At 43.2% G+C, this 27,470-nt stretch overlaps 1 protein-coding gene and 2 non-coding genes across 3 annotated transcripts; all 3 read right to left on the bottom strand.

Annotated features, from left to right (window-relative positions):
• Positions 1 to 3,398: 3,398 nt before the first annotated feature.
• Trnar-ccu (transfer RNA arginine (anticodon CCU)) lies at positions 3,399 to 3,471 on the bottom strand. Its single transcript has one exon. It is a non-coding gene; the product is annotated as a tRNA-Arg (tRNA).
• Positions 3,472 to 4,707: 1,236 nt separating this feature from the next.
• On the bottom strand, positions 4,708 to 4,780 carry Trnar-ccu (transfer RNA arginine (anticodon CCU)). The gene has a single exon. It is a non-coding gene; the product is annotated as a tRNA-Arg (tRNA).
• Positions 4,781 to 6,416: 1,636 nt separating this feature from the next.
• On the bottom strand, positions 6,417 to 27,061 carry LOC130629612 (ankyrin repeat domain-containing protein 50-like). Its single transcript, XM_057442872.1, has 2 exons — positions 26,460 to 27,061; positions 6,417 to 6,555 (listed from the first exon to the last, which is right to left on the bottom strand). The coding sequence occupies exon 1, from the start codon at positions 27,047 to 27,049 to the stop codon at positions 26,486 to 26,488; it is 564 nt and encodes a 187-aa protein (XP_057298855.1). The 5' UTR covers positions 27,050 to 27,061; the 3' UTR covers positions 6,417 to 6,555; positions 26,460 to 26,485.
• Between the last annotated feature and the right edge of the window lie 409 nt (positions 27,062 to 27,470).

Here is a 27,470-nt window from a genome sequence, read left to right as displayed (position 1 = left end):
CACTGCGTTTTAATTGTATATGTTAAATTATATTACAAGAACAAGAGCTAACAAAATCGCAATTGATCAGAAGCAAGGATAAACCTTTATTCTAAAGTATTCATGATTTCAGAAGATCAGACAAATTTTGAAAGGTGAAAAAGAAGCGGCGTTGGTAGATGATCAATAAGTGCCTTTATCAAGATTGTCTCAACTATTTGTGCCAAAAAATAAGTTGGCCGTTTACAGGACAGGACGTCTTAAATTTTACACATAAGGAGGGTTGAAGTTGAGTAACTTACATGACTTCAGCACCTTCGACGGGATTCGAACCCGCAATCCCCTGCTTAGGAGGCCGATGCCTTATCCATTAGGCCACGGAGGCATAGTTTTAAAAGATACGTTTTGATTATGCTATAAAAGGAGAAAGAGTTTAAAATGACGCTATTGATCGGAAACAAGGATAAACGGCTATTCCGAAACATTCATTATTTCGTAACATGAGACAAATTTCGAAGCGCATAAAGAAACAGTTTTGGTAAGTGATAATAAATGTATTTCTCAAGAATGCTTCAAGTAATACTTTCAAAACAGATCATGGTTTTTTATGGGACAGGATGCCTTTAACGACACAGATAAAGAAGATAGGTTTAAGTATTTTGGTAAATGATAGGTAAATGTATTTCTCAGTAATTACTTTCGAAGAAGATCATGGTTGTTTTCGGGACAGGATGCCTTTAACGACATATATAAAGAGGTTAGATTTTGAGTAATTCATATGACTTAAGCATCTCCGACGGGACTCGGACCCGCAATCCCCGGATTACGAGGCCGATGCCTTATCCATTAGGCCAGGGAGGCATAGTTTTAAAAGATATGTTTTTTATTATACTATAAAAAGAGAAAGAGCTTGAAATGAGGCTATTGATTCGAAACAAGGATAAACGGTTATTCTAAAGTATCAATAATTTCACAACATGAAACAAATTTTGAAGCGCATCAAGAAACAGTTTTGGCAAATGATAAATAAATGTATTTCTCTAGTATTACTTTCGAAACAGATCATGGTTGTTTTCGGGACAGGATGCCGTTAACGACACAGATAAAGAGGATAGGTTTTAAGTAATTCATATGAGTTGAGCATATCCGACGGGACTCGAACCCGCAATCCCCGGCTTAGGAGGCCGATGCGTTATCCATTAGGCCTCGGAGGCATAGTTTTAAAAGATATGTCTTTGATTATACTGTAAAAGGAGAAAGAGTTTGAAATGAGGCTATTGATCGGAAACAAGGATAAACGGTTATTTTAAAGTATCCATAATTTCACAACATGGACAAATTTTGAAACGCATAAAGAAACAGTGTTGGTTAATGATCAATAAATGTCTTACTCAAGAATGCCTAAAGTCTTACTTTCAAAACAGAACATGGTTGTTTTCGTGATAGGATACCTTTAACGACACAGATAAAGATGTTATATTTTGAGTAATTTATATGAGTTGAGCACCTCCGAGGCGACTCGGACCTGCAATCCCCTGCTTAGGAGGCCGATGCCCTATCCATTAGGCCACGGACGCTTCGTTTTAATTGTATATTTTAAATTATATTACAAGAAGAAGAGCTGACAAAATCACAATTGTTTAGAAGCAAGGATAAACCTTTATTCTAAAGTATTCATGATTTCAGAAGATGAGACAAATTTTGAAAGTTGAAAAAAAAGCGGCGTTGGTAGATGATCAATAAGTGCCTTTATCAAGATTGTCTCAACTATTTGTGCCAAAAAATAAGTTGGCCGTTTACAGGACAGGACGTCTTAAATTTTACACATAAGGAGGGTTGAAGTTGAGTAACTTACATGACTTCAGCACCTTCGACGGGATTCGAACCCGCAATCCCCTGCTTAGGAGGCCGATGCCTTATCCATTAGGCCACGGAGGCATAGTTTTAAAAGATACGTTTTGATTATGCTATTAAAGGAGAAAGAGTTTAAAATGACGCTATTGATCGGAAACAAGGATAAACGGCTATTCCGAAACATTCATTATTTCGTAACATGAGACAAATTTCGAAGCGCATAAAGAAACAGTTTTGGTAAGTGATAATAAATGTATTTCTCAAGAATGCTTCAAGTAATACTTTCAAAACAGATCATGGTTTTTTATGGGACAGGATGCCTTTAACGACACAGATAAAGAAGATAGGTTTTAAGTATTTTGGTAAATGATAGGTAAATGTATTTCTCAGTAATTACTTTCGAAGAAGATCATGGTTGTTTTCGGGACAGGATGCCTTTAACGACATATATAAAGAGGTTAGATTTTGAGTAATTCATATGACTTAAGCATCTCCGACGGGACTCGGACCCGCAATCCCCGGATTACGAGGCCGATGCCTTATCCATTAGGCCAGGGAGGCATAGTTTTAAAAGATATGTTTTTTATTATACTATAAAAAGAGAAAGAGCTTGAAATGAGGCTATTGATTCGAAACAAGGATAAACGGTTATTCTAAAGTATCAATAATTTCACAACATGAAACAAATTTTGAAGCGCATCAAGAAACAGTTTTGGCAAATGATAAATAAATGTATTTCTCTAGTATTACTTTCGAAACAGATCATGGTTGTTTTCGGGACAGGATGCCGTTAACGACACAGATAAAGAGGATAGGTTTTAAGTAATTCATATGAGTTGAGCACATCCGACGGGACTCGAACCCGCAATCCCCGGCTTAGGAGGCCGATGCGTTATCCATTAGGCCTCGGAGGCATAGTTTTAAAAGATATGTCTTTGATTATACTGTAAAAGGAGAAAGAGTTTGAAATGAGGCTATTGATCGGAAACAAGGATAAACGGTTATTCTAAAGTATCCATAATTTCACAACATGGACAAATTTTGAAACGCATAAAGAAACAGTGTTGGTTAATGATCAATAAATGTCTTACTCAAGAATGCCTAAAGTCTTACTTTCAAAACAGAACATGGTTGTTTTCGTGATAGGATACCTTTAACGACACAGATAAAGATGTTATATTTTGAGTAATTTATATGAGTTGAGCACCTCCGAGGCGACTCGGACCTGCAATCCCCTGCTTAGGAGGCCGATGCCCTATCCATTAGGACACGGACGCTTCGTTTTAATTGTATATTTTAAATTATATTACAAGAAGAAGAGCTAACAAAATCACAATTGTTTAGAAGCAAGGATAAACCTTTATTCTAAAGTATTCATGATTTCAGAAGATGAGACAAATTTTGAAAGTTGAAAAAGAAGCGGCGTTGGTAGATGATCAATAAGTGCCTTTATCAAGACTGTCTCATCTATTTGTGCCTAAAAATTAGTTGGCCGTTTACAGGACAGGACGACTTAAATTTTAAACATAAGGAGGCTTGAAGTTGAGTAACTTACATGACTTGAGCACCTCCGACGGGATTCGAACCCGCAATCCCCTGCTTAGGAGGCCGATGCCTTATCCATTAGGCTACGGAGGCATTGTTTTAAAAGATATGTTTTTGATTATACTATGAAAAGAGAAAGAGTTTAAAATGAAGCTATTGATCGGAAACAAGGAAAAACGGTTATTCTAAAGAATCCAAACGCATAAAGAAACAGTGTTGGTAAATTATCAATAAATGTCTTTCTAAAAAATGCTTCGAGAATTACTTTCGAAACAGAACATGGTTGTTATCGAGATAGGATTCCTTTAACAACACAGATAAAGAGGTTAGATTGGGAGTAATTCGTATGACTTGAGCACCTACGACGGGATTCGCACTCGCAATCCCCGGCTTAGGAGGCCGATGCTTTATCCATTAGGCCACGGTGGCATAGTTTTAAAAGATATGTCTTTGATTATACTATGAAAAGGGAAATAGTTTGAAATGAGGCTATTGATCGGAAGCACGGACACCCTGTTATTCCGAAACATTCATAATTTCGCAAAATAAAACAAATTTTGAAACGCATCAAGTATTACTTTCAAAACGGAACATGGTTGTTTTCGTGATAGAATACCTTTAACGACACAGATAAAGAGGTTAGATTGGGAGTAATTCATATGACTTGAACATTCATTCTTTCGTAACATGAGACAAATTTCGAAGCGCATAAAGAAACAGTTTTGGTAAGTGATAAATAAATGTATTTCTCAAGAATGCTTCAAGCATTACTTTCAAAACAGATCATGGTCCTTTATTGGACAGGATGCCTTTAACGACACAGATAAAGAAGATAGGTTTTAAGTATTTTGGTAAATGATAGGTAAATGTATTTCTCAGTAATTACTTTCGAAACAGATCATGGTTGTTTTCGGAACAGGATGCCTTTAACGACGTAGATAAAGAGGTTAGATTTTGAGTAATTCGTATGACTTAAGCATCTCCGACGGGACTCGGACACGCAATCCCCGATTAGGAGGCCGATGCCTTATCCATTAGGCCAGGGAGGCATAGTTTTAAAAGATATGTTTTTTATTATACTATAAAAAGAGAAAGAGCTTGAAATGAGGCCATTGATCCGAAACAAGGATAAACGGTTATTCTAAAGTTTCCATAATTTCACAACATGAAACAAATTTTGAAGCGCATCAAGAAACAGTTTTGGCAAATGATAAATAAATGTATTTCTCTAGCATTACTTTCGAAACCGATCATGGTTGTTTTCGGGACAGGATGCCGTTAACGACACAGATAAAGAGGATAGGTTTTAGGTAATTCATATGAGTTAAGCACCTCCGACGGGACTCGAACCCGCAATCCCCGGCTTAGGAGGCCGATGCCTTATCCATTAGGCTACGGAGGCATAGTTTTAAAAGATATGTTTTTGATTATACTATGAAAAGAGAAAGAGTTTGAAATGAGGCTATTGATCGGAAACAAGGAAAAACTGTTATTCTAAAGAATCCATAATTTCACAACATGAGAAAAATTTTGAAACGCATAAAGAAACAGTGTTGGTAATTTATCAATAAATATCTTTCTAAAAAATGCTTCGAGAATTACTTTCGAAGCAGAACATGGTTGTTTTTGGGATAGGATTCCTTTAACAACACAGATAAAGAGGTTAGATTGGGAGTAATTCATATGACTTGAGCACCTCAGCTAGAGTAGGGAGGTAATTAAAGTACGCTTTAGGTTTTCGACGGTCAAACCCTATTAAAAACGCTGCTTTTAGACCCCCTAAAAAATCTGTGACGTCACAGATTTCATCATGCTTCAAATGAGTAAAACACGTGACATCATGACGGCACTCGACAAATTTGCTGACATCATGACGGCACTCGACAAAACTGCTGAAAAACGCGCATGCGCAAATCTGTTTGAATATGGAAATTCCCTACTCAAATTGCGACCGCTGTTAGTTAAAGTCTGAATGTACTTATAATAAAGAGAAATGAGTTGGTTCAAGAATGTAATCAGTAAATTATATAGTGCTGTCTCAGTGCCAGTAGCAGTAACACGTGATGCTCTTGCAGAGAGACTGCAGAGCCTGCGAGACACTGTTACTTTTTATTATAACAGAGCGAGGGAGCAAATTGGTGGACGGACGACGCTGCACGATGAAGTCGAGAGAGAAGCGCGAGAGGATTTTTGGTGGTGGACTCTAGATCGCATACCACATATAAGCGCGACGACCTTTTATAGAACTCTAGAAAATACAGCTAAAAATGATTTTAATAAAGACCTTTTTAAGCTGAGGAATAATAGCGTGTTTGGCAAGATCATGGATAACGTTCACAACCACCGTGACATCGTGACAACAGACTTTGATTGGGCTCTACGAAATGCAGCTAAATTTGGTCACATAGAGATTGTTAAAATGTGCAAAGAGTGGGGTGCGACAGACTTTAATGAAGCTCTACGAAATGCAGCTCTCAATGGTCACATAGATATTGTTAAGCTGTGCAAAGAGTGGGGTGCGACAGACTTTAATGAGGCTCTACGAAATGCAGCTCTCAATGGTCACATAGAGATTGTTAAAATGTGCAAAGAGTGGGGTGCGACAGACTTTAATTGGACCATGAGACTTGCAGCTGAAAATGGTCACATAGAGATTGTTAAAATGTGTAAAGAATATGGTGCGACAGAATTTGATTGGCCGATGGCACGTGCAGCTCTCAATGGTCACATAAAGATTGTTAAAATGTGCAAAGAGTGGGGTGCGACAGACTTTGATTGGGCTCTACGAAATGCAGCTCTCAATGGTCACATAGAGATTGTTAAAATGTGCAAAGAGTGGGGTGCGACAGAATTTGATTGGCCGATGGCACGTGCAGCTGAAAAGGGTCACATAGAGATTGTTAAAATGTGCAAAGAGTGGGGTGCGACAGATTTAAATTTGACCATGGAAATTGCAGCTCGCAATGGTCACCTCGAAATTGTTGTATTGCTGCGTGGTTTTGATATAATTCATGATGAATTGCTGCGGCATCATCACAAGCGTAATTTTTATGCAAAAATATGGAATGAGGTAATGCCAGTGGCGTGGCATCCGGATCGATATTGGAATTGGTGTTTAGATGAGGAAGAAAGGCGCGAGATCTCTAAATTATGGAAGTAATGTCCAGTATTTTGATCCTGGTTGAGGTTTAAAAAATCTATAATAAAGAGATGCCTTTCCTATCCGCAGAACAATTTGATGCCTTGAAATCAGAACACGAGAGTATTAAGAAGTGGCGTGATGTTCCCACTGGAATCATATTCAAAATTGAGTATGTTGAAGAGATGTCATCGCCTTGATCGATTGCAATGGTGAACGAATTCGAGCATGGGCAACGAGTGTACTGAGAGAAGCTTTGATAGGTCGAACAGGTCAGATGTTCATCAAATCACTGGGAAAGAAACAATCTACGAAGAATCCTGGTCAATTTTACTATGATTACGACCTTGTGGAAGTGGAAGACTAAGGAGACTAAAAAGTAATCTTTTGTGACTGGAGACAGTAACAAAAATAACGAAAAGCCTGGTTGTGCTCAGCTACATAAACAAATGGACAAACTGCGACAGGAAGCTAAGGCCTTAGGTCTCAAAGGGTACTCCACATTGAAGCGAATAGACCTTGTTGAAGCCATATGCAAAGTCAAGTATAAGGATGCGTCGACACAAACGGACGGACCGTACTGCGAGCCTTGTGTTAAAATTGCATGGCAGAAAAATCTAGCTCAATATTTGAGGGATCTCGCTCAGCGACGTGTCGTACATGATGGCGACTTGCTCATAGATCAAGATACAGGAGAAGTGATCGAGATTGTGTAGGCGATCTAGTGTTTTGAACAATACACTAGATGCTCCTGCAGAGACGCCAGGCGATCTACGAATAAGCAGGTGGAGACTCTAGGTAGCGCTGACATACTGCGCAGATTGAAGTTTTTTCAAAATGTCATCTTTGGCTTCTTGCCTGCCTTGTGCCAGCAACTCTGCGCGTTCATTCTCGTTGATGGATTTCACAGCTTTTTTCGTTCGTTGTCGAATCTGCTCCTTGAGTATCATGTAGCGCTGTTTTTCCTGCATGATCCATGTAAACTTGTAGTCTGAAATTGTACCATCTTGGATCGCTCTGGAAATCTTATCGTAAACAGTGTCTAGCTTCGACTCTGCCAGGAGTTTGATGCATTCGTGCTTGTGCACCTTGTGCTCTAGTCGCTTCGAGGCATTCTTCAAACCTACTTGGCCTATGCCCACTGCAAGAGCCGCGGCCTCAAGACCAATTGCTATAGGGGCTCCGAATCCGGTTGCAAGCGTGGCAATACCTGCTGCGGAGGTGATGACGGTAACAGCAATCATGCCATGATCAGCATAGCGAAGCCCGATTCCCCAAAGCTTGAACTTTTTGTAGAGTTTTTCTCTCTCCTTGATCTCAGCACGGAGGTACTGCTCAATTTCTTCGATCTTTTTTAGCCTGTAGACCTGACTTTCTTCCGCCAGGCGATCAGGCTCTTGCTGAGCCGCTAGGCGATCAGGCTCCTGCTCAGGCGCACTTGGCGGCAAAGTTGGGTAAAGCTTCATTGTATCAGTCATTTATTCTATGAGTAAATGCATCGTAATTCCAACGAACGAAACATTTTTTTCATGATGATGCTCGTCCGTCAGCATGAACTCCAGTCTGTCTGTTGAGCCTTTCAAAGGAAGGTAGATTGGAGTGTCAAAATTCAATGTAAGCATGTCTCCCCATGCATCTACTTATAGCCAAACTTCATGCTTACGGTTTTGATGTAAAATCACTTGAGTATATTCTATCGTATCTTACAAACAGAGAACAATCCACACGAGTAAATGTGGAGTATAGTATATTTGAATTAATTTTGTCAGGCGCGCCTCAGGGCTCTGTGTTGGGCCCAATTATTTTTAATATATTTATGAATGATTTATTTTATTTTATTGTAAATAGTGACCTACATAATTACGCAGACGACAATACGATATCAGCTTATTCAAACACTATTAAAAATCTCATTAAGACTTTAGAAAGGGAATCCGAAATTGCCCTTTCTTGGTTAAATAATAACAAAATGATAGCAAATCCAAACAAATTTCATTCGATCCTTCTATCAAGAGCCAAAATTGATAACTCGAAGCTTGAAATAAACATTGGCGATAGAGTCATACAATCAGAAAGGTCCGTAAAACTTTTAGGAGTAACAATTGATGATAAATTAAATTTCAACTTGCACATTAGTAATCTTTGTCGAAAAGCCTCAGCCCAGCTGAATGCATTATTTAGATTTAAAAATGTACTATCTTTGCAAACAAGATCTATTTTAGCACAAAGCTTCGTGTATGCAAATTTTAATTATTGTCCCTTAGTTTGGCATTTCTCTTCTTCGAAATCTCTATTGAAAATTGAAAAACTCCACAACAGGGCTTTAAGTTTTATTTATGATGACCCTAGACCAGTTGATTGCCTCCCAAATAAACATTATATGGAATTACTAAGGCACAGATATTTATGCATAGAAATATTTAAAATTCAGAGAAACATCAGTCCTTCTTTCATGAAAGATATTTTCCTTTTTGAGGAAACTGATAGGCCAGTAAGAAGTCAAAACATGAACAACCTAAAAACCATCAGTGTAAAAACAAGCACCTTTGGTCTAAACAGTTTGCGATGTTTAGCCCCAAAAGTTTGGAATAAACTTCCTTTTCATACGAAGAGTTGCGAAGATCTAGTTAAATTTAAGCAAATGATTAAAAAATGGAATGGCTCTCACTGTTCATGCACAGAGTGTCGGCAATTGATTCCATAACTTGCGTAATCAATACGAAAATGGCGAAGGGGGAATGTTTATCTTTTATTTATTATTTGTTCATTATTTATTTATTATAGTTTTCATCTAAATTGTAAGTATATAAAAATATTTGGTCGGTTTTGATTAGTTTTTTGCAAAATATTATTTTTTTAAAGAACTATTGTATATAATAACCGACGGTAAATAAATTAAATCAATCAATCAATCATTTAACTCTTTAGTAGGAAGCAAAGCAAGAATTTTTGATTTCTTTCCATCCAGTAGGCAGTCATCCTCATCCAGCTGGGGCAAACGAGTTTAATCTTTGGTACACGTCAGTTTTGTAGTAGCTGTCATAGTCGCTTTTGGTAAAATACTTTTTTGCGGGGTCGTAGGGTAGCCCCATAAGCTCTTGCAGTTTTCGATGAATTACCACAGTATACCCGTCACTAACCCTAAGTCTGCAGAGTCCATTTTTCAGGACAAACAGCTTAATCTTGTCCTGTGCTTGACTGTTGACGATGGCCGCGATATCCTCGATCTTGTACAGACCGTTCATTATTTCAATTCGGGTAACAGTCTGATCAGGTCCTACTTTGCGTATTGTAAAATCGTTGTTACTGTAGAGGTTCAGCCATACGGGCCTGATACTTATCGATTTCAGGGCAATTCTCGTGTCCTGCCCTAGGTAATCGTCAAAAATCGTGGGCTTCTCTATATCTGTGACATAAAGCTGTCTCATGTTTATTCTTAAAGAAACAAGAACATTTATAGTTATAACCACAAGGCAAAATACAAGTCCAATAGAGGAGAATGGCCCCTCGGTGTAATTAATCTAGAACATCAAGACCTCTACGTTTCTACAGAATCGCACATTCCCGTGACCTTCTCGATGTTCACGAAATACCCTATAAAGGTCCACACTAACCTGTTCAACGACCCGGTTAGTGTAAATTGGACCGGTCAAGCCCTTGGCTACTGGAATATACAAGTTAATTTCTCTTGTCATTGCGCTAGTACCGCCCTAGGTATATCCGCCAAACACTTGAATGGCTCCGTGCCTCTCATCAACAGTATCTTTAAATTCCACGTCTATTACCACATGCGGCGTATCCTAGCGAGAATGAAGGTACCCATGCCATACGATGACGGTTTTTCTCAATACGAGAACCCCTACTCTACATCTGGATATGCCCAGATTTGTCGTGAATATGGTGCCGACTCCAATGCCCAATACAATTTTAAGGCTCTCATGTCCTCGTTCACAAATGGTAGATGGTGGCCGCAAGTTGATGGGGACTGGGCCAAGTTTATCATGCCTACGAGCCATGGCCTGACATCGGAAGGTCTGTCGAAGCTTAGCGAGAGTATTCGTGTTTACGTGATTTTACTACTAGGATCCCAAGCTGATGCCAAGGCATCCCTTATAGGTTCGGATGCTGACAATTTTACAGCGAGACAGATACTACCACAGAAATTCAAAGCCATGGTACAACGTGAGGAGAACGTAGGCCATGATATCACCGAGTTTCAAAAGGTGCTTTAATATGCCAGGACCCCCGTGAATTTTGCCGTGATGCACCACGTGTACATGCCACTATCCGATATGAACCTGCGTATTGGTAAAATTGTGGGGTATAACAACAACATCTTGATCGCGCCGGCGAGTGCGATGATTGGCATAAGGCTAGACCTAAACAACAAGCCCACACAGCCTCAGGGTTTAAGACGAGTCAGTCCTACCCAAGCGGGGCGGGGTGCCCTAACCTGGGGGTCTGAAAAGATGCCACCGATACCTCAGTCAGGTCTAGGAGATGGAAACCCTCACGAGGACACCAAGACCACCTTGGTTACTGCGGGGGTAGGTCTCATCTTAGCATATCTATGGATTAAAAAATAGGTGCTCATGCTGAGACGGGCTTGCTCTTGCTGAGCCGCTAGGCGATCTAATATGTTTTTTATCAACATACTAGATCATCTACGATTTTTTGGAACTATGTTTCGCGCTGCCAGCCTTCCCAACATAGGCCACAACAAGAGCAGCAGCGGCAGCGATCGCCATGTATAGATGCTTGGCTAAATATTCGACAGCTCTCGCAGCCACTCTAAAAAAGAACGAGACAACCGTGCCAATAATCCCTGGTAGCGCCGCACCTGCCTTACCTGCTAAGTATTTCAAAAATATTCCAAGCCTTTCCAGCTGTTTTTGTATAAAACCCTTCCCTGCGGCTGTTGCGGAACCACCACCCGTAACTGGGAGTACGATGGTGGAAATCAGTAGACCAACGGCCGCCACGATACTAGCTATAGTAATCCCTTGCTCCTTGAATATGATTCTAAGCTTTTCAGCCAGAGATTTATCGCCTTCTGCGATTTTCATCAGCGTTTCCTTAATTGCTTTCAGTTGGCCCTGAGTGTCAGATGATAGTAAACCGTGTGCTTCTCGTACTGCTTCCTTTTGATCTTGGAGTCGTTCTAGATCTTCCCTAGCCTTTGCAATGTCTTCGTTCCAGATAGTTTGCTGCTCCTCTGATACTCCAGGTGTAGCTTTCTTCGTCTCAAGCCTTTTCACCTTGGCTTCTGCTTTGGCGATCTCGCTGTCGTAGAAGATCATCTTGTTTTTCAGGTGCCTCAGGTTACCTCTTAGCGTTTGAAGCTCGAGGTTGAGCCCTCTTCTTTCACGCTCTGTGAAGCCAAAAGGAGTCTCTTCCTCCGGTAGGCGATCGATCAGGCTCTCCGTTTCATCAAGGACGTTCTCGAGCAGCGGCATCATTTCAATATCATCGGCCTTCTGTTGCTGAGTCGCTAGGCGATCAACGTGAACAATCTCGTTAAGGAGTTTCTGAGCCATTACCTTACTGCCTTTGTTTGGTGTAGTATAGTCGGTAAACCCCATGGCTCGCAAGCGATTTGTACCTAACCTCCTCCGTATCTCGGCAACGCTCCTTAATTCACCATGCCTTTTCGTGATCTCTATGCCATCGAAAAGAAGCTGGTTTCCTTGTACCTCAAACTCGTTATAAAATCTCGCGATTGGCTGTCCTAGCTCCTCACCAAGGTGTTCGTAAAGATCGTCGACCTTTGATTTTAATAGCTCTTCCCTCTGCCTTGTGAGGTCGCCTTGTGCTGAGCCGGATTGTTCCTGATCTTGCTCCTGATGCTCTTGCAGAGCCGCCAGGCAATCGGGCGTTAAATTGGCATCAGGTCTACTGAAATCCTCGTCTGAAATGTTTTCCTCTGGTGTAAAGTCGTCTCCTTCGTATATTGGATTAATCGGCATTGCATTTATTTGAAATGAAAATCAGCTAATAATAAAGCATGAGTAACATATTCGGAACTAAGCTCGATCCCTACGCGGAGATTAAAACAATGATGGCTATGAAAGGGAAGAAGCAGCGTGTGAAAGTAAGTCATTTGCCTAGTACGACTAATCAGAATGAGGACTTGTATGTTGACATCCCCAACATGGGGCAGAACGATGTAATTTTTCCAGGCAGTATCAAACTACTTTTCGATCTGGAGCTTACGGGAACAAACACGAAGCGCACTATCGTCAGCAATATAGGTAAATCCTTGGTGCAAAATCTTCATATCACTTTGAATAGCAACGAGGTGCAAAATATTAGCGACTACAGGGTGATCGCTACCTACAAGGACCTATGGTTGCCCAAGTTTGATCGGGAAAACAACTTGATCCTAGAGGGGATCAATCCGAATGACGGTACAATCCGCGCCTTACAGGTCAAAGCGACTGATTATGTCGGTATGGATGAGGAAAAAACGATCGTCGCAGCTTACGGCAACACCTTTTGCATCCCTATCGGTAAAATGTTTGAATTGACACGAGACTTGCTGTTCTACCAGCCAGGGCTACACGATAGGCTGCAATTCGTTATACATTTTGCATCGTACGGTGATGTTATCAAAGATGGTGGTACGGCAGCTGTTGGAAGCACGGCAGCTAAACCTGCAGACAGTGCGTACAAGATCACTAATATCGCGTTAGAGTTTGACAAGGTTAATAACGAGGGACTCGCGAGCGCTATGATGTCACGGTATAGTCGTTTAGCGCTACCCTATGAAAGGGTTCTCCGTAGCAAGGTTGTCACGATAAAAAAGGCTGATACCAGCTACAATTTGCAAATTAATACTCCAGCAAAAAGTTTAAAAGGTGTCTTATTATTGTTTGTAGACCCTGGAAAAGTGAAGGCTTACTCGGGTGCTAACGAGGTCTTCTACAACGCAAAGATCGAAAAAATCTCGATCACTGTCGAGGGTGAGCCTAATGAGCTCTACACGCACGCGATGCTCCCGAAAGATCACCTCGAGCAGATTGTAAACTTATTCGGTAGCCACGATTCAAAGGTGACAATTGGGCAGTTCATGACTGAGCGTTATGCGCTGTTTGTTGATTTCCGAGCATCACCTGATCACAGTCTCCATGGTTCCGGAAGGCCGTTACAGAGATTGTCAGACGGTATAACATTGCATATGACCAAGAAAGCAGACGGAACAACGGGGTATATTAAATGCTACGTTTTCCTACTTCAAGATGCTCAGCTGAACATCTTAGATAGGCGTTTTCACAGTGTCGAATATTAAACGAGAATCCTAAAATAAAGATGGCAAGCATATTAGTACTCACGGGTGGGGCTATAATCAATGCCCTCGCGTTTAGCGAATCGAATTACTTAATCAGTAAGCTGTCAGGCCATGGTGGGGCCGAGCGTAAAAGGCACGACAAGGCGATTGAACAACTTCAAGCAGCTCAGCAACAGTGGGTAAGAGATCGGCAGGCAAAGATCGATTGGTATAACCATCAACAAGAGCTGAAAAGGCAAGCTAGAGAGAGCTTGAAGGAGCTCGATGAAGGTATGAGAGACTATTACATCGCAACGATCGAGAAGGCTCCTAAGTTATCCGACTTCTACACACCCAGCAAGCAGCAACAAGACGGCGAACTGACGTTCATCGTAGGATCACTAGCCCTCCTTGGTTTTGCGGTGTACAAGTTCGCCTAGACGGCGTAAAATGTTTTCGATATGTCGAATCCTAAAAACATACTAGATCATCTACGATTTTTTGGAACTATGTTTCGCGCTGCCAGCCTTCCCAACATAGGCCACAACAAGAGCAGCAGCGGCAGCGATCGCCATGTATAGATGCTTGGCTAAATATTCGACAGCTCTCGCAGCCACTCTAAAAAAGAACGAGACAACCGTGCCAATAATCCCTGGTAGCGCCGCACCTGCCTTACCTGCTAAGTATTTCAAAAATATTCCAAGCCTTTCCAGCTGTTTTTGTATAAAACCCTTCCCTGCGGCTGTTGCGGAACCACCACCCGTAACTGGGAGTACGATGGTGGAAATCAGTAGACCAACGGCCGCCACGATACTAGCTATAGTAATCCCTTGCTCCTTGAATATGATTCTAAGCTTTTCAGCCAGAGATTTATCGCCTTCTGCGATTTTCATCAGCGTTTCCTTAATTGCTTTCAGTTGGCCCTGAGTGTCAGATGATAGTAAACCGTGTGCTTCTCGTACTGCTTCCTTTTGATCTTGGAGTCGTTCTAGATCTTCCCTAGCCTTTGCAATGTCTTCGTTCCAGATAGTTTGCTGCTCCTCTGATACTCCAGGTGTAGCTTTCTTCGTCTCAAGCCTTTTCACCTTGGCTTCTGCTTTGGCGATCTCGCTGTCGTAGAAGATCATCTTGTTTTTCAGGTGCCTCAGGTTACCTCTTAGCGTTTGAAGCTCGAGGTTGAGCCCTCTTCTTTCACGCTCTGTGAAGCCAAAAGGAGTCTCTTCCTCCGGTACGCGATCGATCAGGCTCTCCGTTTCATCAAGGACGTTCTCGAGCAGCGGCATCATTTCAATATCATCGGCCTTCTGTTGCTGAGTCGCTAGGCGATCAACGTGAACAATCTCGTTAAGGAGTTTCTGAGCCATTACCTTACTGCCTTTGTTTGGTGTAGTATAGTCGGTAAACCCCATGGCTCGCAAGCGATTTGTACCTAACCTCCTCCGTATCTCGGCAACGCTCCTTAATTCACCATGCCTTTTCGTGATCTCTATGCCATCGAAAAGAAGCTGGTTTCCTTGTACCTCAAACTCGTTATAAAATCTCGCGATTGGCTGTCCTAGCTCCTCACCAAGGTGTTCGTAAAGATCGTCGACCTTTGATTTTAATAGCTCTTCCCTCTGCCTTGTGAGGTCGCCTTGTGCTGAGCCGGATTGTTCCTGATCTTGCTCCTGATGCTCTTGCAGAGCCGCCAGGCAATCGGGCGTTAAATTGGCATCAGGTCTACTGAAATCCTCGTCTGAAATGTTTTCCTCTGGTGTAAAGTCGTCTCCTTCGTATATTGGATTAATCGGCATTGCATTTATTTGAAATGAAAATCAGCTAATAATAAAGCATGAGTAACATATTCGGAACTAAGCTCGATCCCTACGCGGAGATTAAAACAATGATGGCTATGAAAGGGAAGAAGCAGCGTGTGAAAGTAAGTCATTTGCCTAGTACGACTAATCAGAATGAGGACTTGTATGTTGACATCCCCAACATGGGGCAGAACGATGTAATTTTTCCAGGCAGTATCAAACTACTTTTCGATCTGGAGCTTACGGGAACAAACACGAAGCGCACTATCGTCAGCAATATAGGTAAATCCTTGGTGCAAAATCTTCATATCACTTTGAATAGCAACGAGGTGCAAAATATTAGCGACTACAGGGTGATCGCTACCTACAAGGACCTATGGTTGCCCAAGTTTGATCGGGAAAACAACTTGATCCTAGAGGGGATCAATCCGAATGACGGTACAATCCGCGCCTTACAGGTCAAAGCGACTGATTATGTCGGTATGGATGAGGAAAAAACGATCGTCGCAGCTTACGGCAACACCTTTTGCATCCCTATCGGTAAAATGTTTGAATTGACACGAGACTTGCTGTTCTACCAGCCAGGGCTACACGATAGGCTGCAATTCGTTATACATTTTGCATCGTACGGTGATGTTATCAAAGATGGTGGTACGGCAGCTGTTGGAAGCACGGCAGCTAAACCTGCAGACAGTGCGTACAAGATCACTAATATCGCGTTAGAGTTTGACAAGGTTAATAACGAGGGACTCGCGAGCGCTATGATGTCACGGTATAGTCGTTTAGCGCTACCCTATGAAAGGGTTCTCCGTAGCAAGGTTGTCACGATAAAAAAGGCTGATACCAGCTACAATTTGCAAATTAATACTCCAGCAAAAAGTTTAAAAGGTGTCTTATTATTGTTTGTAGACCCTGGAAAAGTGAAGGCTTACTCGGGTGCTAACGAGGTCTTCTACAACGCAAAGATCGAAAAAATCTCGATCACTGTCGAGGGTGAGCCTAATGAGCTCTACACGCACGCGATGCTCCCGAAAGATCACCTCGAGCAGATTGTAAACTTATTCGGTAGCCACGATTCAAAGGTGACAATTGGGCAGTTCATGACTGAGCGTTATGCGCTGTTTGTTGATTTCCGAGCATCACCTGATCACAGTCTCCATGGTTCCGGAAGGCCGTTACAGAGATTGTCAGACGGTATAACATTGCATATGACCAAGAAAGCAGACGGAACAACGGGGTATATTAAATGCTACGTTTTCCTACTTCAAGATGCTCAGCTGAACATCTTAGATAGGCGTTTTCACAGTGTCGAATATTAAACGAGAATCCTAAAATAAAGATGGCAAGCATATTAGTACTCACGGGTGGGGCTATAATCAATGCCCTCGCGTTTAGCGAATCGAATTACTTAATCAGTAAGCTGTCAGGCCATGGTGGGGCCGAGCGTAAAAGGCACGACAAGGCGATTGAACAACTTCAAGCAGCTCAGCAACAGTGGGTAAGAGATCGGCAGGCAAAGATCGATTGGTATAACCATCAACAAGAGCTGAAAAGGCAAGCTAGAGAGAGCTTGAAGGAGCTCGATGAAGGTATGAGAGACTATTACATCGCAACGATCGAGAAGGCTCCTAAGTTATCCGACTTCTACACACCCAGCAAGCAGCAACAAGACGGCGAACTGACGTTCATCGTAGGATCACTAGCCCTCCTTGGTTTTGCGGTGTACAAGTTCGCCTAGACGGCGTAAAATGTTTTCGATATGTCGAATCCTAAAATAAACATGTCGAAACATATCATTACTCCAGAAGAAGCGGAAAAGCTAAGCAGTATTTACTATACCCCTGAAAATCTCTGGACTGGTCGCAAGGCTGTTAAATTGCACGCTGAGCACAGTGAACTACCTAAAAAGAAAGTCGTACACTGGCTGTCTCGTCAGTTGCTCTGGCTTAGACATATTCGAGGACCTAAAAGGATTGATTACCCGCATTTTACAATCACAAGGCCTAATGAAATGCACCAAATTGATTTGCTCTGCATGCCTCATAAATGCCTGTATGGCTCGAAATACAAATATATCCTCACAGGGATCGATGTAGCCTCGCGCTACAAGGTAGCTAGACCATTGAGAACGAAGAAAGCCAGCGAAGTCGCCGACATGATCAAGGACATTTACGCTGGAGGCAAAGCAGGACCTTTACGCTATCCGAAGATCTTCCAGTGCGACAACGGTAGTGAGTTCAAGTCAGATGTGACGAAGCTGCTAGAGGGCAAAGGCGTCGAGATTAAGCGCGCAACCACCAAATATCACCATACGTTCACAGCCTTTGTCGAGTCCTATAACAAGGTGCTCGCTGAGAGACTGTTCAAACCTCAGGATGCGCAAGAGTTGGTCACTGATGAGACTAGTACCACATGGGTCAAACATCTGTACACTATCGTGAAGGCATGAACAATACCAAATCTGCCATGATCGGCATGAAACCCAACAAGGCAATCAAGATGGATGAGGTACCGCTTATGAAAGGCGATGGGCTGGAGCAGGACCGAAAGGAAACAAAGCCTCTACCTGAGGACGGTCTTTACTTGTACCTGCTACAACCGGGGGAAGAGCATGGTGATGCGAGAAGACGTGCTACTGACGCCTGGTGGAGCAAAAAGACGTATAGACTCGATCGTATTGTCACTGGTACACGTCTCCTGTACTATTTGGCAGATGGGCCTGATCGAAGCTTTGTGACAGAGGAGCTCATGTTAATCCCAGAGGATGTTGAAGTACCTCCGGAGTATGTCATAGAATGGTAAATTGCACGAGCCATTAGTGCTCAGTTGCCACTTGTGGGTGTAATTTTTTGTGGCAGTTAACGTGAACCTGTGGTTCACGTTAATACCTACCCGAGCCCTTTAATCATCGTCGGAGTCATCGCTGGAGTCAATCGGATGAAGGCGGGTATAATCATCAGGATGTAGGGTATAGAATGGATAGCCATAGACGATTCCCTTGATAACATTTGGCTCGCTATCAAGATCTTTGATATCAACTAGGCGCCTATCCTCGATTTGAATGTTTAGTATGTCGCCAATTTTCTCCAAGTCCGCCAGATCCGAGAGCTTTAACTCCTTATCCTTGATAATCTCGTAGCAGAGCATGCCCCACTTATTCACCTCATCGGAAACAATATGCAGACCCCTGCGATCCTCGATATCGTATTCGAGCACTTCATCTTCCTCCTTACAGGGAATTGTTGCCCACGGCTTTTCACCCGATGCTACTTTGTCTAGAAGCTCATCATCGTTCGGATGTATAAAATCCTCGTAGTATGCTCCATTTCTAAATCTAAAATTTTCCAAACACTGTGAACAATAACCGGTAGTAGATCCTGCCTTGATACAACATCGCGGAACCGGCACCGTCACATCGTAAGACTTTGTAAATTGCTGACTCTGTACGTACTTTTCCATTTTTCTTTAACGCTTAATTATATATTGAAATATTTTGAAACGGTCAATATATAACTTTCCCAATTATATTCCAACCAGGATGTATGCCTTAGAACAGTTGACATTATATCTTTTTCTTCGAGGTCATCTTCAAGCAACGCCAGCGCCGCTTGATTTTCCTCTACAATTCCAGCAGGATTGCGGACCTCTTCAACAACCCAATGGTTTTGCCTTGGGTTTCCTACATTGAAGCAATAGAGACCGGTTTCTGTCAGTAACATCGTGTCTGGATGAAGGGGGTCGATATCGACCCCCTTGTCAACGAGTGGTAAATTTCTCGAGCCCGAGCCATTTCACAGGTTCCCCTGCTACGGGGGAACCGCTCAGTTGATACCCATAAGCGTAGGTTTTGTAATCTATCAAGGTTACCAAAAAAATCCTAGATCTCGGCAAGCTCCATCAATTTCTGATGTTTAAAACGGGCTGGAAGGGATCTGAAAAGACGATTTATCTCAATATTTTTCATCTTGTAGTTTTGGAATAATTCCAACCAGGTTGCTTGGGACAGAACTCAAAAAATTTTCCAAGTCATGGGGTGCTCCAGTATTATGTACAAGCAAGCATGCTTGGACTTCTTGAGCTGAGCCTTGATGTTTTCCCAGTCGCTGATCATGTCGTCTGAGGTTCTTCGGCAAGGCGGTATACGACTGCGTTAGTAGCCAGAGACTGTGTTTGCGATGTCTACCACTGATGGCAAGCTCAAGCAAGGGCTGTCGCTTTTTATCAAGGCTATCGTCGGCTATCATATCGTCAACGATAAACAACGTCTCTTCGCCCGCCAGCAATGACGACAGTTTTTGGATCCACTCGAACAGCTGCTCCTTAGGCTCCACCAGGAACACATAGTCATCCCTCCATAGCGAGGATCTCTCGAGATAGGTCTTGTTCCAGCGGATTGTAGGGCAGAGAATGACAATATTGTCAAAATGCTGCCTATACTCGTTCTCAAGCAAATCCAGGACACGCTGCGTCTTGCCACAGCTTGTCGGTCCAGTAAAGATTGCCGTATGCGGGTCCTTGACAATGTCTAGAGTCATATTTATTCTGAGTTAGACAGTTACTTCGAAGGCATCATGGAACGCTTATACCACCCTTGTTTTATCGCGTAATCGTCGAATAATATCGCTCCTGTCATATAGCCAGCGAGCTTCAAGCCGTCCTCCATGTCCATCTTGGCCCCCGGTCTAGAAACCCCCAGAGCCTTTTTCGCGCCTAGCGCCAAGACAATAGTATAGGATACTAGCCTGACAGATTCCCACAAGGAATCGACGACTTCTTTCTGATACTCTTTGCTGCTCATTTATTATAGGTTATAGCATCTCGAAAATATCAATTTAGGGTTTCGAAGGCTCTCGCGTGTGCTCTCGCGTGTGCTCTTGCTTTCGCTGCTGAGACGCACCTGCGGAGATGGTTTCAGCAGGCTTTCTTAGCGCGCTGGCACGTATGTAATAGACTGCCACGCAACTGGTAAGTACGGCAGCGAGACTTCCAGCGACATAGAGATATGCACTGAACTTGTGAGGACTTGCGACAGGTTCCTGACCCTCTTGTGAAGTACTTTTGCCTAAGTTCTTCTGTAAGTCAGCCTTGTTCTTGCGATTCCATTCAGCAAGTCTCTTGCCGGCAGTAACACGACCCTTATTCTTCTTGGTTATGACTTGGTTAGATTCGCTCATTTATTTAGACTTGCCCTTGGAAAAATAGTAGATGAAAAGAGGTCTTTATCTGAGGTCTCTAGAGGGGGTGACCAGATGGGGGGGGGGGATTCATCCTCCACCTACAACGAGGGAAAAGCCATCGTTTTAAACGACCAAAGGCACGCCTGGGCTAAAAATTTTGTAAAGGGCTTTACAAAATTTCCTTGTAGTGACGAATCAGTGAATTTTCGACTTTTCTAGCAGAGCCAAGTTTTGCTCAAAATTATCCCATACCTTCACCAAAGACCTACAGACCATCGTGTAAAATAACGATGGTCTCTCTTCAAACCTTATAACAGCCTGAAGGTAATGGCGCCTGCCGCGTTTGTGAAACGAGCTAAGCAAAACCGGAAAGAGACTCATTCCACTCTCCACAAGTACGTGGGAAATAACGAGCCTACATAGCCTCCCGTTCCCATCTTCGAATGGATGGGTATTAATCAAGTCCATAAGCAACCTCACCGCGTTCCATATCAGATCGTCAGTCTCTGTAGAGTAGTATCGATCCAAGGCGTCTATCACTAACCTTGGGATTGCAGAAACAGGGGCAAATTCGTGAAAGCCAGCGAATGCCTTAGTCGTCCTGTATTTCCCTGTCAGCACGGGTTTGCCGTCCCTGTGTTTTTCCTCGCGCATCATGATTTCATGGATGGTTTGGATTTTGTCAGGCGTGAGACGTCCGCAGCACTGCATCCATTTTAGAGCGCGCATAAAGTTTATCATCTGCCTTTTGAAACTTTTCGTCTTTTCGTCAAGATGTGCGTCTTCAGGATCCTGCATCAGCTTCCAGGCATCAGATGATGAAAAGTTGGAGCCTACCTCCCCTTCGAATGTGTAGGTTCCGTACGCGAACAGGGCTTGCCACCCTTTTAGAAATTCCTTTACGTATGCGTGGTTTTTTCGCTTTCGCGAGAGTTCGGCTAGCCTTGCAGTTTTATTTAGAACATTTCGGTACTCGTCTTCGTCTACCATCCAATACTGCATTTTCAATTTTTTGTTAAATATCTGACTGCTCTCCATCTTCTTCTTGCTGTTCATCATCTCGCTTTTTATCTGTCTTGGACACATGCTGGCAGGCATGGTTAAATGTATGAGCAAGAACCAATATTGGCGCTAGAAATTTTCCAAAGGCAGAGTACACAAGGATCCCTAAATCTGCCATGGAGTCCTTGATAATCGGGTCTTCCTCAATGTCCTTTTTCAGACCCTCCGCACTATCGAGTTGAACAACATTACCTATGACCTTCGCGTACATGTCAATCGCATGTGGGGAGAGTGCCCTGGCGGTCTTTTCTCCTTTATCGTGAATTTCATGTTGAACGAATTCCGCATACGCTTTTTCGATCACCTCATCTGATGCCTTGTCAGTAAAGCTTTCAGTACATTTCTTTGGCAAGAGATGTTGTTTGCCTTTGCGTATAGCATCCTTCAGGGCTTGACGTTTGTCGATAGGTTTTTCACGATGTTGAAAGGCTTCCGTGTCTGCAACATCAAATATAGCCGTAATCTCACTCATCTTTATTAGAAGCGTTCTATGACGCAAAAAGCAGAGCACGATCAAGACGTACGGAAGGATTATTGCTACAGTGAGGCTTATGTCGCTCATCATTTTTATTTTTCAACGCGACCTACAACTCTAGCGGTACTGTGTGGATGCCATCATCGAGTACCTTTCGCTTATCATAAAAAGCCGAGAGGCCCAGCTTGTTTTGTTCGTACGTAACCATCCCCTGGTTGCGAACCCGGAAACCTACGTTTTTGGCCATGTCAATATAGCCATTCAACGCGTTCTTATACCTCTCCCATGTCATAGCGTTCTGCTTCTTCGACATGCCTTTACAGGAGAATTTTGTGCCCTCTTTCCCTTCCACAAAATAACACTTGGTTGTGGCAGCGATCATTCTAAACCCGATAAATTCGGGTTTGAATATCCTTCCTGTTCGACTCCAGTACTTATCAGTGACGAGCCAGTTTTTCACGTCTTTGTCGTACTCGTCAAGCAGTTCAGGGCGAACGACATCACGTAACTCTTCCCCAGAGATGGCAAAATACGCGCTGTCTGTATCCATGTAAATATATTCAAAATCTCGACGATCCACGTACTTGTCAATGAAGTCGTAGTAAAATTCCAACATGCGTAATTTGGCCAGCTGGTACACCGCAATACCGCACTGGTACGCTCTGTCGATATGCACTTTTTTCTTTCCTTCTCGGATCTCGTAAGCATCACCTATCTCTTCAAGATCTTCAAGATACGGCGATCTCATCGCTGCATCGACCTTCTTTTCATCTCTGGTAAACGTAGTATTAGCGTGCCTCGCTTGGTCCTCGATCGTTTTCCCATAGAACGAGTTCCCTTTCTGTTTGGCTGTATCTCCCGCAATACGCTTGTCTGGGTCTTTATCGGCTTGTCGTCGTGCATCGGCAATTTCTTCCGGAAACCACGCAAACGGTTTACCTTGTTCATACTCGATGAACTCGTGAAACGCTGTCACCTTCAGGCCCTGGTTAAGGTACTTCTCGAGCAAGGTTGTGAGCAACAAGATCTTTTCAGCTTTCATCAACCTCAGAAGCTTACGCGTACCTGGAATACGTTTGCGCCCTGTTGCTTTTAGGTACTCGTGCATGTGCTCGGGGATTTGATCGTCGGGTATCTTCTTGACCACAAATAGCGGAGCCATCTCGCTGAATTTGTCATACAGCTCCAGAGGGACCTCGATTTCGACCTGCGCATAACCAAATAGGGATCCATTTTGCATACCTTCTATCAACAGTCTGATGTTGTGCTCAGCCGTGGGTGGGTTGATCTTGATCAGCTTCTCCTTTCCACAAGGAAAGTAGTTCAACAACGTACTCGGGTACAGCATGTTCGCATCATATCAAAGAATGGTCTTGCACTTTTTACTGTTTCGACCATAGATGTGAGATCTGATACCCGTCACGTCTCTCTCGTGGTACCTACAGAACACGATGGCAGGCCCTCCCACCATGCCCGTTTGAAGCAGTTCATACGCCTCATTCTTCGTGCACTCAGTGCAAGCTTTTTGCACCTTTTTGCACGCCTTGCAACTCTTTCCCTTGCACGGTTTGCTTTCACACTTGTGTTTGCAAGGCTCTCCTGGAGCGTAGAGCTCTAGCTTTGGGTTCAGTCGTAGAGACTTGTTCAAGACGTAGCGCATCGATACGCCTGGAATGCTTACTGCGTCTTTTAAAATATCTATCTCGTCGTCGTAGTACTGCAGCCTTGTCTTGTCCACGGCTTCGATGAAGGGTTCCACATCGGCTAAATTGTACTCACGCAACCAGTCCATCATGGTGACGCAGCCTCGCTTGTAAAACTCTGCACGGAATGTTTCGTACCCATCAAGAGAGAGGGCGTTTTTCCCACTAAGACTGCTATAGAAGTGTTCGTACGCCACGGGTCCTACGTGGGTTAGCTTGTCATAGCTCGTCAGCCACTCGTATGGGAACACCAGCTTTTCGAGCTTGCAATCCAGAGACTTGCACCATCGGTCGTAGCTCAGACCAGGAGCGAGAAAATTTTTGATATCGAGAAATTTGAACCTCGAGGTCGTGAGGAACATGTTGTCGTTGTCTTTCTTCGCCACGCTGATCTTTTCGCTATCGTCTCTGACAATTTGATCGACAAAGTACCGCTCGATCATGTTCAGGTCATACTTGCCACTGTTGAAGCCGATCACGGCCACTTGGTTTACCCACTCGTTCTATGCCTTCTGAGTCTTGTCTGGAAGCATGTCAAAATCATCAGGTCTTGGGTACATTCTCTCCACCTCTTTCACGATGATGGCGTGTCTCTTTTCGAGCTGCTCCACAAATCGTTCAACCAAGATCTTGGGATCACCGTGCTCCAAGAACGTTGGATCCCAGTTCAGACTATCGTGAATGGCGACGCTGACCGGTACATGCTCCGAGATGTATGTTAGATCGGATGTTTGCCGCTGATTCAGAGGGAGCATGAGGGCCTTCGAATCAAACACGATGTAGTGAGGGTAGGGTCGAAATTTTTTCTTGAAGTACCTCTTGGCTTTGGGTGGGCTCTCGCACTCCCACACTGTCACGAGTTTGTAGCCAAGTTTTCGGATGCCTTCCTCCTTAGACTTGGTGGCCGTATATCGATATTTATTCGTGTTTGTTCCTTGGCAGGGGCATCCGTGCCACTTACAGCCGTGGTACTCATAGACTGTCCTGGTCTGAGGTTCATAGCCGTCTACAAGGTAGACTTGGTTTTCCTTTTTGCCATAGCGTATGACTCGTTCTCCTCCATGCCCACACAGTGCGTGATGGATGTGTCTTCCAGTTTCCCTCGACATGTGTTCGAGCCATTTACAAGCGTCATAACTGAAGCCCTCGCCGTAAAAGACCTTCTCTGACTTGCTAGGCGTGCGCTTGACCTTCTCGCCTTTGCAGATGATAGTCGGCTTTCTTCCCTCGCACTCGTTCTTTTTGTGCCTTGTTAGGTTTTCAACTCTGGTGAATCGCTGTTTGCAGGCTTCGCATTCCCAATGTTGCGTTAAAACATCTATCTTTTTAATGTAAAAACAGTGTCCATCCAACATACCAAGGTTTATCGTGTCTAAATCTTTTTTGCATTGATTCTGACCGTACACGAGTCTCCATGGTGCCTTTTCAGAGTTTGATAGGGGCCCAAAAGCTCTGATGTTGATCTTGAAACGCTTCGCTATGCCCTCAAAGTCAACGAGCTTCGTAGCACGTACTTCTTCCCGCTTTAGTTTGGGATTCTCGTAGTACTCACGTGCTAGTGCGAGAGCTGGTCTCGTGACACGTTTCTCGCGCTGCTGTCTTTCTTCACGGTAGGGTACGGCAAGACATCTCCAGACACACGGTTCTCTCATCTTCCTTGTCAAAGCTGTAGATGCACCTCTTCTTTCGCAACCAGTCTGGTAAAGGTCCACAGCCTAACAAAGGCTCCCTTGTGGAGATGATCTTGATCTGCACATGCTGGAAGACTATTTTCCCTTCGTACGATCCTGGGGTCTCGATTGTTCTTTCTGGTGGCAGGTACGCCTTCCCCCAAAACTCATGATCTCCTAGATCTAATCGCTGCATTTCGCATTTTTCGATAAAGGCTTCGATGTCAGCTAGGCTCGTAAGCGATCCTTCGCTTCCCTTGCTCTTGTGATACGGAGCCGTGCCACCTCCTACCTCGTAGATGGTGCAAGCAAAACTGTAGACTACCTTGACTCTCATGTCTATGTAGGGCGTAATTTTTCGCATGATGACCTCCGCCAGTGGCTGATTAAGGTTCTTGTTGAATCACCATGTCTTGACGCGATTTCCGTCTTCCAACATCTGTGTGTCATTTTCATCAAAAATGTGCTGAATGTCTTCGACGCCTTCGGATCGGTTTTTCTCTTGTGGGAACATGTGTTTGATGTCTTCGACTCCGCTGTATTCGTCTTGTATGTCTCCGGCATCGTAAATGTCCTCTCGCGCCTCGGCTTCGATTTCATCGTGCAGCGTCGTCCTTCCAGCAATTTTTTCCCTTGCCCTGTTATAATAAGATTAACAGTGTCTCGTACACTCTTCAGGCGATCGGCAAGAGCGTCGCGAGTTGCTGCCACTGGCCCTGAGACAGCGCTATATAATTTACTAACTACATTCTTGAACTAACTCATTTCTCTTTATTATAAGTACACTCAGACTTCAACCAGGATCAAAATACTGGACATTACTTCCATAATTTAGAGATCTCGCGCTTTTCTTCCTCGTCTACACACCAATTCCAATATCGATCCGGATGCCACGCCACTGGCATTACCTCATTCCATATTTTTGCATAAAAATTACGCTTGTGATGATGTCGCAGCAATTCATCATGAATTACATCAAAACCACGCGGCAATACAACAATCTCGATGTGACCATTGCAAGCTGCAATTTCCATAGTCAAATTTAAATCTGTCGCACCCCACTCTTTGCACAGCTTAACAATCTCGATGTGACCATTGCGAGGTGCATTAAGAATGGCCCAATTAAAGTTCGTCGCACCCCACTCTTTGCACATTTTAACAATCTCTATGTGACCCTTTTCAGCTGCAAGTTCTAGAGCCAAATCAAAGTTCGTCGCACCCCACTCTTTGCACATTTTAACAATATCTATGTAACCGTTGAGAGCTGCATTTCGTAGAGCCCTATTAAAGTCTGTCGCACCCCACCCTTTGCACAGCTTAACAATCTCGATGTGACCATTGCGAGCCGCAAGTTCCATGATTGCATTCTTGAACCAACTCATTTCTCTTTATTATAAGTACATTCAGACTTTAACTAACAGCGGTCGCAATTTAAGTAGGGAATTTCCCTATTCAAACAGATTTGCGCATGCGCGTTTTTCAGCAGTTTTGTCGAGTGCCGTCATGATGTTAGCAAATTTGTCGAGTGCCGTCATGATGTCACGTGTTTTACTCATTTGAAGCATGATGAAATCTGTGACGTCACAGATTTTTTAGGGGGTCTAAAAGCAGCGTTTTTAATAGGGTTTGACTGTCGAAAACCTAAAGCGTACTTTAATTACCTCCCTACTCTAGCTACCTCCGACGGGATTCGGACTCGCAATCCCCGGCTTATCCATTAGGCCACGGTGGCATAGTTTTAAAAGATATGTTTTTGATTATACTATGAAAAGGAAAATAGTTTGAAATGAGGCTATTGATCGG

The sequence above is a fragment of the Hydractinia symbiolongicarpus genome, chromosome 2 (genome assembly GCF_029227915.1).
Source record: "Hydractinia symbiolongicarpus strain clone_291-10 chromosome 2, HSymV2.1, whole genome shotgun sequence".
In the NCBI taxonomy this organism is placed as follows: Eukaryota; Metazoa; Cnidaria; class Hydrozoa; order Anthoathecata; family Hydractiniidae; genus Hydractinia; species Hydractinia symbiolongicarpus.
This window is presented reverse-complemented; position numbering and strand designations above follow the sequence as displayed.